This window comes from Grampus griseus (genome assembly GCF_964374135.1).
Source record: "Grampus griseus genome assembly, chromosome: 12".
Classification (NCBI taxonomy): domain Eukaryota; kingdom Metazoa; phylum Chordata; class Mammalia; order Artiodactyla; family Delphinidae; genus Grampus; species Grampus griseus.
Window position 1 is genome coordinate 19246390 of NC_139006.1, and position 12205 is coordinate 19258594.

The 12205-nt window shown below is 49.8% G+C and overlaps 1 protein-coding gene across 3 annotated transcripts in view; it reads left to right on the plus strand.

Moving 5' to 3' along the window:
* Nucleotides 1-12205, plus strand: part of MYO18B (myosin XVIIIB) — a 234040-nt gene that overhangs the window by 33030 nt on the left and 188805 nt on the right. For all 3 annotated transcript variants that reach the window (XM_082667625.1, XM_082667623.1, XM_082667624.1), the window contains 2 exons: nt 623-686; nt 8192-8336. In XM_082667625.1, the coding sequence (XP_082523751.1) occupies nt 623-686; nt 8192-8336 (209 nt within the window). The remainder of the gene's footprint in view (nt 1-622; nt 687-8191; nt 8337-12205) is intronic.

The following is a 12205-nucleotide window of genomic DNA, read 5'->3' on the forward strand; positions in this document are numbered from 1 at the left end:
GAGGTAGCTCAGGGCGAGGAGGCAGCAGGTGGAACAGCAGAGAAGCCAGAAGACTCATCTGGGAGGGCCTTCTGGGGGAGGTGGCCCAGGGAGTCATCTCTGCCCCTCGCTGACTCCTGGGAATTCTTGGACATGTGGCTCCCTGTCTCTGAGCCTTGGTTTCGTCATCTGTCGAATGAATGAGTAAGGTTCTATTTAGTGAAGCTCCAGGGAGTGCTCACCCCAGGCGAGGGGGGATAATTTTCAATTTCCCTCTGCGTCCCCCATCATTTGTCTCCTGCCTTCCACCCCCATCTGAAGGGCAGGCCCAACCTGTCCTGAGCCTCCTGGCTAAGGCCAGAGGGGCACCTTACCCTTTGGAGAGAGGGCAGATTAGAGAGGAAACTCCCAGTTTTCAGAGCAGGGTAACAGGAGTAAGGAAGCTTTTGGAAGGCCTTCACTTAAGAAGGGCCCAGTGAGGGCAGCAAGTGAGGAATATTCGGGAGGTAGGGCCAGGGCCTGAGGCAGACGCTGGGGCCGCCTGGGGCGCTGTGTGGAGCCCCATGCCATGGTGACCACCTGCCCTCCAGGCCACTGGGGTGGGTGGGTCCTCCCTTACTTCTGGTCCGTTCTCTGTTTCCAGGACAGAACTGTACCTGCACCAGCTGGCAGACAGCAGCTCCTTCGGCATGGGCGTGTGGCCTAAGGTAAAGAGGAGGTCCTTCTGGGTGTGAGTGAGTGTCTGTGTCCCCGTGGCCAAGATGGGAGGGTCCCCTGTGTGACTCGTCCCTCTGCCACTGGGGTGAGTAGTTGGCAAGGACTGGTCATGTGGGGGAGGCAGGGTTGCCTTTATGGGGCCTGGGCTTGTCAGGGAAATGAGTCTTGTGCGAATAAAGGGAACCAGGAGGTGGTTTGTGTAGAGGTAAGGGCGCGGTCTCCGGGACAGGCTGTCTGGGTTCTAACCCCGGCTCTGACACTTGCTAGATATGAGACCTCAGGCATGGACCCTAGCCTTTCTGAATGTCTGTGTTATCTTTGGTAAAATAACAGTAGTAGCGGCATCTGCCTCATGGACCTGTTGTCAGGATTAAATGAGACGATGTGCAGAAAGCAGCTAGCACTGGGCTTGGATTACATCAGTCAGTGGCACTTTTCTTAGGAAATATTGTTGATGATTAATGTGGCTTCCTGGAAGATGGGCCCTGTGAGTAGGGCCTTGAGAGGTGGTATTCAGTTGTTTAAAAAAGCACATTGTTCACTTGTTTATTCTTTTATTTATTTTTTTATATTTTAAAAATTGTTTTGAGTCACCCACCCCCACCTCCACTCCTACCATCACCCTCTGTGCCAGGCCTGTGCTGAGTGTTGGGATTATGATCCTCATCCCTGAATTTTCACCCTATCAAGAGAGAAAGACTTGGGAATTAATGCAATCATGTGGGATAAGAGAAATGCCAGAGTTTGTACAACATTCTGTACACCAGAGAATAGATGAAAGCTACTTGGCCTCAGTCAGGGAAGGCTTCTTAGCCAAGGGGACATCTGACCTGGGTTTTGAAGGATGAGTAGGAGTTTACCAGGCAGAAGGGAGTGAATCATTTCTACTCTGAAGCACTTTTCCAAACATACATGTCGGGGAAACAAATGGTGCTGGAATAATTTGGTATCGTCATGCAAAAAAAAAGAATTTCAGTCCACAAATTCTCACCATGTACAAAAATTGACCAAATAAAAGGGATCATAGACCTTAATGTAAAACTTAAAATCATAAAATTTCTAGAAGAAGATAGGAGGAAAATGTCTGTAACTTTGGATCGGGCAAAGGCTTCATAGATATGACCCCAAAAGCACAGTCCATGAGAGAACAAATTGATGAATTGCACTTTGTTGAAATTAAGAACTTCTGCTCTTTGAGTGTCACAATTAATATGAAAATACAAGCCACAGACCGGGAGAAAATACTTGCAAATCACATATCTGATAATGTCTTTGAATCCAGAATTTATAAATGACTTTCAGAACTCATAAATAACCCAACAAAAAAGATGGACAAAAGATTTCAACATAGACTTCCCCAAAGAAGGTACTTAGATGGCATGTGAAAGTATATTAAACCTCCTTAGTCATTAAAGAAATTGAAACTCGAACCACGATGAAATACTACTACACAATTACTGGAGTGTCTACACTTGAAAAGATGGATCATACCAATGCTGGTGAGAATGTGGGGTAACTGGAACTCTCATACCCTGCTGATGGGAGTGGAAAATAGTGCACCATGTTGGAAAACGGTCTCTTACAAAGTTAAACATACACCTCCCATGTGGCACGCTAGTCTACTCCTAGGTATTTATGCAGGAGAATGGAAGTGTACATCCGTGCAAAATTTATTTTACATGAAAGTTCATTAGCAGTTTTATGTGTAAGAGCCCAAACCTAGAAACTACCCAGAATGTCTATTAACAGGTGAATGGATGAATTCATTGTAGAAAACCATAAAGGTAGTATACTACTCAGTAATAACGATGAACTGCTGATAAACCCAAGAACATGATGGCTTTCAAAATAATTGTGCTGAGTGAAAAATCTCAGATGAAAGAGTACAACCATATAACCCCGTGTACTTGAAACTCTAGAAAATGCAAATGAATCCGCTGTGACAGCAGACAGGTCAGTGGTTGCCCAGGGTTTTGGTTGCGGGAGGAGGGGAGAGAGGATCATGAAAGGGAACTTTTGCAGGTGATGGATGTGTCCATTGTCTTGAGTGCTGACGCTTTCACGGGTGTATATGTCAGAGCCTATCACAGTGTACTTGTTAAAGATGAGTGGTTTATTTTTGCCAATACACCTCAGTAAGGCTGTCTCACTCTCTCTCTCTCTCTCTCTCTCTCTCTGCTGGGTACTATCCACAGAGTTGCTGATTAAGTAGGTCTGGGCTAGGGCCTGAGAATCTGATTTCTCACAAGTCCCCAGGTGATGCTGAGGCTGTGGGTCCAGGGACCCCGCTTTGAGAACCACTGTTGGTGAGTGTTTCGACAGTGAGTGGAGTGGGATGAAGTGAGGTGATGCGGCTCCCCCGGCTTCACCTGCCTGACACCCCCCTCCACCTGGGGGACTTGCAGTATGTTCTTCTCTCATGCCTCTTCTCCCCCTGGTTTCCGGCCGCTAGGAGCCCAGACTGGCCCCAGGACAGCAGGGGATGCGAGGCTATCCCAGTGCTGGGTTTTCTTTAATGAGGTTGGGCCCCATGTATCCATTTGAATCAGCAAGAGCATTGTTGTTCGTTTTCTTGGTTTTGAGGAGGTGAAGGGCTCCAGCCAGGCCCTCGTGAGCATCTCAGCCTGACATGTTTGTTCACAGTTTGCATACAGGAATGGGGCACAGTGTGGACCCAGTCAAGGAGGTGTTTGAAGTGGCTTTCTTTTTTTGTGTGTTTCTGGGGGCTGTTTTTTAGACCAGTTGATCTGTGGGAACTGGTAGGTATTTCTTTGTTCTCACCCTGCTACCTGGCAGGTCTGGAGAGTGTCTTCTTTCTTCTCTAAGAGCAAAATTACAAGCTGGAAATTCGTCAGTCTTTGGTACAAGCCTGGGCTAGTTTTCTGGGATTGGGCCATCAGGTACTGGCTCAGTGAAGGAATTTGGTGGTCAGGAAATCACCCAAGAATGAGAGTTGCTAAGTACAAGCCCCCGAAGTCGCCAGAGTCAGCAAATGAAAATATGGGATACCTAGACCATATTCATCTTGTAACTGATCTAACAGCACGGTGACTGTAGTTAATAATACTGGACTTACTGTACATTTGAAATATCCTGGGAGAGTAGAACTTACGTGTTCTTACCACACACCAAGAAACGGTAACTATGTGAGGTGATGGGTGTATTAGTTAACTTCATTGCGGTAATAATTTTACAACGTTTATGTGTATCAAATCCTCACGTTGCACACCTAAAAATATACAATTTTTATTTGTCAATTATAATTCAGTAAAGCTGGAAAAAGTACATGATGCCCGGTTAAATTCGAGTTTCACATAAACATCAAATATTTTTTTTTTAACTTAAGTGTGTCCCAAATATTATACGGGCAGGCCTGGAGGGTTGAAGTTGTATCAGAGAGGGCTACCTGGAGGAGGTGAGTACAAGCTGGTCTTGGACTGTGAGAGAAGTTAGGCAGGTGCAGTGAGGCCAGCCTTCCTGTTGCACCGAGCTCCTGATGCAGGGGCAACGCCAGGGGAGAGCCAGCAGTGCAGTGGTTGCAGAGCACAGGGCGAGGGTGTGGGCCCGGGGGGGCTGTCAGCTGGAGCAGGGCCAGGGGCTGGAACCGTGGGAATCCTTCCAGCCCTGGGTTGGTTGGTTGTAGAGACACAGGGGAGCCCACCCTGGCTCTGGAGGAGGGGGTGTGGTCTACATCCCCGTGAAGCAGAGTGCGACCCCGGGCCCGAACTGTGCTTATAGCCAGGGGCAGAACTCCAGGGGCCGGTTCCCTCGGCCAGGGAGGCCCCTGGTGCCGCGCCCTCCACCAGAGAGCAGCGCCCAGCTGCAGACCGTGGCTCTCTGCGGCCCTGCACCCTGTGAGAGAGACCTGCACGTGCCCCCTCAGGGGGCTTGGCACCTAACGCACCATATGTCTTCCAGCCCCGCGCCCTTCTGCTAGGGGACCCTGCCTGCCTGCCTGCCCAGCGCCCGCTTCTCCTGCTCGTGCTGGTGGCTTCATACAGTGCTTCTTCCCAGAAGTCGCCTCCTTACCGCCCCCCCCAGGCGCAGCACTCACCTCGTGCTGTCAGTGTCTGTCTGCACATCTGTCCCCCTTATTGGACTGGGAGCCCCTCAAGGACGGGCCACGCCTGATTCACTTGCCAGGGACTGCTGTGCAGCAGCAGGGAAGGTGTCCCTGGAAGGCCTGACAGCCTGGGCAAAGGCATGGGGTCGAGCCCAGCATTAACTGAGTGCCACTGTGTGCTGGGCACTGTGCTGGTGCTTTACACACTTCAACTCATTTAATCCTCACGGTGGCCTGGGAGGAGGTTTGGCTGTTATTTTCATTCTACAGTCGTGGAAACTGAGCCTCCAGCGCAAGGGCAAGAGATTTGTGCCGTCACACCGCAGGGACGCAGAGCCGAGAGAACACGCAGTTCGTCTGCCTCCAAATCCAAACCTGGCCCCTCTCTGCATTGTCGGGATCTCCTGCGTGCTCTAAGTGCAGCCCAGCTGAATGTGGAGAGAACATTTTGGATTTTAGTTTTTGCACTAAATCACCTGCCCTCTTGGGGTAACCTTGAGTCTTTAATTGCACCAGACGAAGCCTGGGCATCTTCTGAGCCAGCTGTTACTTTTTCACTTCTTTTTTTCAATTCAGTTGAGACATACAGTCAGATGTTTATGAAAGCACTAATTTTAAGTGTACAACTCAGTGATGATTCTATTCTTACACGCACCTGCGACCCCACACCAGCTCAACATCTAGAACTTTCCTCGTTCCAGTAAAGGCTCCCTTGAGTCCCCACCCCATCAGAGGCATCCCTCCCGCCTGAGTTATCATCCGAACTTCTCTTCCCATAGGGTGGTTTTGCCACATCTGGACTTCATGTAACCAGAATCCACAGTGCGTGTTCTTTTGTACATGGCTCCTTTGTCTCACGTGGAATCTGTGGGGTTCATACACGTGCTTGCATGATCAGTGACGTGATCTTTTTCATTGCTGCGTGGTACCCCATCACTGTGCCCTGGCTGGACCACCCACTGTTTATCCATTTTCTTCTTGGTAGACATTTTGGCCGTGAGTTGATTTATCCCACTGATCTGATTTCTGTTTTCGTGATTTTGAGGCAGGGACTGGCTTTTGTCAGGACATTATGCAGAGGTGTCTGGCTCCCTAGAACTTTGGGGAACTGTAAACATCCTCGTGATTCTGATTGCTTTAGATCAGAAACATATATATTCATCCCTCCATGTCTTCTGTTGCAGCAGAGACTGGGGGAGGTGGGGAGGAGAGAAAAAGAAGCAAAGAAGCTTTAGTGGAAGTTTTCTAATTCTCCTGTTCGTATGAGCGAAGTGGCAGATGATGGAGTCTGCCTGTAATTTAAAGTCAAATGCTCATGGCTGACAGTGGGAGCCATAATAAACGTGTTGCCACTGTCCTTTTGGTGTCCTTTCTCTGCTACGTTGAAATCTCATAAATAACCAAGAGCATGTTGGTAAGATGCCTTCCTCTCCTCCGTTTGCTCCAGCGGAGCAGCTGCAGTTGCTAGGTTGAGCTCCTCGTTGCTAGGGTTTTTGTGGTCCGTGGTGCCCCAGAAATACGATGGATCAGTGGAACATGCTTTTGCTATTAATTGAAATGTTTCCACAGCGAATCTCTCAATGTCACTGCGTGCTTTGACAGTGTCCCAATAGGTCAATGATCCTTGCAGGTTTCTTTCGCAGTTAGAAGAAGTGGCTTGAGTGGAGGGGACAAGTGGCCTGCACGGGGTGAGTGCTGGGCCTGGGGGGGGCGGAAAGCCTGATTCTAATCCTGTATCTGATACTAACTTGCCCTGTGACCTTGGGCAAGCGTTGTCCCCACTCTAAGCATTGGACTTCATAAAATTCAAGGACCTTCCAGCTTTGACAGCTTACAGTTCATCACCCAAGCTCTGTCAACAGGCCAAGTGCAAATCAGGTCCTCATTATCTGTTGGAGGATTATTGACAAAAGAATTCTCATCCCCAGCTCACTTCCTCTCAACCCAGCAGGCTTCTGGGTCGCGTCTCCTTGGCCAGATGGCGTGTGTGGAGTTAGGAGTTTCAGACTAATTTTAATATTCAATCAGACATAATTGGGGGAACTTCCCTGGTGGCACAGTGGTTGAGAATCCGCCTGCCAGTGCAGGGGACACGGGTTCGAGCCCTGGTCCAGGAAGATCCCACATGTCGCAGAGCAACTAAGCCCGTGCGCCATAACTACTGAGCCGGTGCTCTAGAGCCCATGAGCCACAACTACAGAGCCTACGTGCCACAACTACTGAAGCCCACGCGCCTAGAGCCCGTGCTCTGCAACAAAAGAGGCCACCGCAATGAGAAGCCCGCGCACTACAACGAAGAATAGCCCCTGCTCGCCGCAACTAGAGGAGGCCTGTGCACAGCAATGAAGACCCAAGGCAGCCCAAAATAAATAGATAAATAAATATATAAATTTATTTTTTAAAAAAAGCAAACATAATGGGGATCATAAATCTGAAAAAGGAAAAGTGACACCCTACAACCCATAAACATCTGCTCGTGCTATTTTCTCTTTCCTGCTTAAAAATCTTCGGCAGTTTCCCTCTGCGTGCCCTGGGGGTGGCAGACAGGGTCTGTTTCAGTTGCTGAGGCAGACCATTGGGTGGGGCTGCAAGGGGGGACATCCCGAAAAGGATCTGGACTCGCTGGTTTGCTGTGGGGTCTTCCTCGATTGGTGGTGTCTGCCCCGGGTCCAGGAGTGTAAATAGGGATGCGTGTTTGTCCATTGTGGCTGGAGTTTTAAGCCTATGCCCTTTCATACTGTGTTTGAGGCCTTCTGCATGGCACCGGCCAGCTTCTCGTGCTTATTTCCTCCCCAACTCTGTCTGCCCCACCTCCAAAAATACCTGCTTCTCTGTCCACGTTCAGTTGAACACCTGTTGTCTCCAAAGATGTCCTTTGTTCCCGTTGTCCCCTCTGCCCGCCAGGTCTTCTATCCCATCCAGTTGGTCAGCTCTACCTATTTGTCTTTCAGACTTCAATCACAATCTTGTCTCATCTTCTGCGACGTTCTCTTTGACTCTCTCGAGTGGGATTAATTGGCCAGGCCCTCCTCTGAGATCCCACAGTCCCCCACTTAGCCTGTTTCGCACTTAGTTGTTTTTAAGTCTCTTTCCACTCCTAGCTTGAGAGGTCCTCAAAGTCAAGTTCTGGATTTCGCTCATCTCTGTCTCTCCAGAGCCCAGCATGGTGCAGAGCCTCAGTAAATCTGTTGAATGAACACACGAGTGAATAAAAATCATGTCGCCTTCCAAAGTCAGATGGAAATGATTTTTATAACTTTCCCAGCAGCCTGAGTTCTGTGTGTCAGTCCTCCCCAGCTTAATCATGGGTGATTTACCATGGTCGTAAAATGACCACACATTCCCCTCAGACCGAGCCCTGCTTCCACTTGCAAGTTTGCATTTCCTCCACCGTGACGGCCTGTTTGTCCTCCTCTCTCCCCTTGCTCTCAGCCTGAAGACAAGCAGAGGGCGGCGGCTGCCTTCGCCCAGCTCCAGGGCGCCATGGAGACGCTGGGCATTTTGGAGAGCGAGCAGAGGGCCATTTGGCGGGTGTTGGCAGCCATCTACCACCTGGGTGCGGCGGGGGCCTGCAAAGGTACGTGCTTGCCGCCGGGCTCACCTGGGCTGCCGGCTGTCTCCACCAGCAGGTGCCTGACAAGGCCCTTCTTTCCGTGAGGTGGGACAGAGTCAGCCTGTCACCTTCCACGTCTCTGGGACTGCTCTCGGGGAGGCTGCCGAACCAGGCATGCCGAGAAGGCAGTGGGCTGGGTGTTTCAAGCAACCGCGTAACCCAGCACTGTCCAGTGGAACTTTCTGTGATGATAGGGGGAGGTTCTCTGTCCAGTAGGGTGGCCGCTAGCTGTACGTGGCTGTCGAGCTTTTAACATGCAGCTGGTGCAACCGAGGCGTTGAATTTGTCATTGCGTTAAATTCTAATTAACATACATTTAAATAGCCACATGTAGCTAATGGTTACTGTGCTGAGAAGAGACACCCTGAAACGGGTGAGAGGAGGCTGGGTCCACGCGCTGAAGGTGATGTTTACCTGTCTAGACATCTTGGAGATGCTCACACCATGTGCGCTGAAGCTCACCCCGCTCTCCTTCTCCTCCCAAACCTGCTCCCCAGCCTTAACTGTCTGTTTGCTTACTGTCCCTACTTCAAGTTGGTCTCCCTCCCCCATCCCTATCCAGTCGTTGACCTTGCCCTGTAGATACTTTCTGTGACAGCATTTCTGTCCTGACTTTTCTATTCTTACTGTTATCACCTTAGACTAAGTATTTGCTAGTCCCTTTTTTGCTTGGACTATTGAGGTAGCGTCGTTGCATATGGCTTGGCTCCACCCTCATTGTGGCCACTGGGCTCCTTTCTAAAACGTAGACCTGTTGTGCCATTCCCTGCTTACACTTCTCCCGAGGCTGTCTCTTGTCCGCTACATCAAGTAAAATTCCTTGACTTGGCATTCAAGGCTCCTCACTTCCCTAACCAGACTCCCGTGCCGTTGTGTTTGGCACTACGAAAGGTCCCGGGGAGACGGTCACTGTCAAGAGCAGTGGGGCTTGTGGTACCTTATACTGTGATTGTGTCTTTGTCTCGCTGTTTCCTTTAGAGAGTGGCTTCCTTTGGGCCCAGAACATAGAGTTGGAATTTGCTGTTTGAATGGATACATGTGGGCATGGAGGTCTGTCCTCTGGAGCTGTGTGTTGACTCTGGCTGCCATTCTGGGCTACTCCTCTGTGGGGCAGCAGACTTCTTTGGAATATGCTGGCATGTTATTCCTGCCATTCCCATACCCGTGGGCCTTGTGGCCTGTTCTTTTGATTTTCATACACTTGAGCTGCATTGGTCCACTGATTTGATTTTGGACATTTCTAGAAGTTATGCTGAGTCAGAAATAGGTAGGGTAGGGGGTCCACAGTTGGTCCAAGCCAAGGGCAGACATACTTAACTGGGCAAACATGGAAAAATCAAATGCCACTTGCCTTTTCCAAAAATCAGCCGTGGGCCATGCTCAACGCCCTGACCATTTGGAAATCAGCCAGCTTTGTAAATGGACTGGGATTGGGGATGTCATTGCACAGTTCAGATCAGAAAAGCTGTTGGAAGGTTTAGAGTTGGGGCACAGGCATCTATAGATTGGGGATGTGTGGAAGGAAGCAAACCTATTTTACAGAATAGAAAACTGAGGCTCAGAAGGTCTAGGTGCAGTGAACTCCAGGCTGGGGACTCCCTGATGATGCAGTGGTTAAGAATCTGCCTGCCAATGCAGGGGACACAGGTTCGAGCCCTGGTCCGGGAAGATTCCACATGCCACGGAGCAGCTAAGCCCGTGCACCACAACTACTGAGCCTGCGCTCTAGAGCCTGTGTTCCGCAACAGGAGAAGCCACCACAGTGAGAAGCCTGTGCACCGCAACGAAGAGTAGCCCCTGCTCCCCGCAACTGGAGAAAAGCCCGCGCAGCAACGAAGACCCAACACAGCCCCCTCCAAAAAACTCCAGGCTGTGGGCACTTGAGGGAGGCAGATTTGAGTTCAAAACCAAACTTCTCTGAGTTTCAGAGAGGCCTTCTCTTTCATTGGGCCAAGACTGGGGTTGGTGTGAGGATTAAATGGAGTAAAGAAGAGAAAGCTGAATTAAGCTGCTTTCCCCGGAGGCACACCCTGAGACAAAAATTGCATGTAGGCTTTGGGGGAGGGGGTATCAGGAGGAACCAATAGGGAAGTGAGGGAAGAAAGGCAGGTGATGCTGGAGCCTTAAGGAGTGGATTAGCTCTGGGAAGTGGGGGGCCAGTATCTCTCGGGACCTCTGGGAGACTCTGAAGAACATGTCTCCTCATCGAGTATTACCCGAGGGGCGAGGGAGCCGGGATATTGGTCTATACCGCCTCCTGCTTCTCCCTGGTTGAAGGTTGCTCCTGGGGAGCATTCCCCCCTGCCCTTCCAGGCTGCCCCATGCATGAGCTGAGCATGTTCCGGCAGCCAGGAAAGCAGAGAGGCGCAGACAGGTACCTGTAGTGACAGGCCAGGGACACGTGTGGCGTGGTATGTACGGAATGGCCAGGGTGAGGGGTGGTGGACAGGTCATCCGTGCTTCTAGCTCAAGGCAGTCCCTCAGTAGACTGTGTTGTTGAGCCTGGGTTAGGTGACTCTCCCAGGGTGTCGCAGCCACATGCCTCTCTGCTTTGCTCAACTCAAATAGGCTTGCTCCCTCCCGGCACTTAGCAAAGCGTAGGGAGAGAGCAAGGCGGTTGGGACCTACCTTCCGATTTCCATTGTCACGCTTGAAACCTCTCTGCCTCTGATGTGACAAAACGGAGGCTAAGGGAGCCCCCAGTCTATTGACCTGTCACCAGAGAAGTTTGATGCCTGACTTTCTTCTCCTGAGGCTCATGGGGCACCCCCTCTATGTGGGCTCGGGACTCATACCTGTGGCTGCCTGTAACGATAAAAGAGAAAGGCACATTTATAAATATTTTATTAATACATGATTATGGCAGTAATTCCTCCCAGCCTCCCCCCACCCCACCTTATAAATTATTTTAAGAGGAGCTGCTGTCAGTCTGCCTGAGAGGCCTGCTTCATGATTTACTTACTATATATTCTGCTTTGGAAGATTTAATAATAGGTTGCTCTAAAATCAGCTATTAAGAATTTCAAAGTCATATATAAATGTCTTTGCTTTGTGTCATAACAGATCATTTCGAAATATATTAAGAATCATTTCCGTTAATCAGGTTTTGTTTTTCATTAATACGATGCTCTCCTCGCAGCGCACCCAGCTTCCTTAACTTATTTTGAAAGTCCTGATCCTGTTTTTAAAAGCCAATATCAGTTCCTGTGGGTAGATTTCAGGCCTTATAACTGGACTTAGGATGTTTGAACTGTTTCAGCAGTAACGACAACCACCACTAATATTGGTTTAGCGTTTGATGGTTTCAGAAGCACTTGTACCTCTCTTGTGCCTTTTGATCTGATTGGATTCATACAATAACCTGGTGAGGAAGGATAGTGCCATGGGCAAGAGTCAGCCTCCTGGCTTGGCTTCTCTGAACCTCAGTTTCCTCCTCTGTAAAATGGGGCTAATGATGGCACCCACTTTGTAGGCTTGTCATGAGGATTAAATGAGTCAGTGCCAAACGCGTGGAGCACAGGACTTGGCTCACGGTTTTATAAGAGGAGGAATGCGGTTTACCTGATGTTGCACAGCTAGTATGTTCCAGAGTGAGGTTTGGAACCACAGCCGGTCTCCCTGCAAAGACCACTCCCCTTCCCTAGACTTTGCAGAGGGCTGTTAGGGTCATTCCTTGCGGGAGAATTGACCTGTTTTCCTGGGCCCTGTGCTGAGTGCTTATAGACGTGATGTCACTGCACAGCCTTAGACTAGCCCAGGAGGAGCGAGAACTATTAGATGCCCATTTTACAGATGAGGAGACTGAGGCCTGCCAGAGAGGTTCATCCTCATCC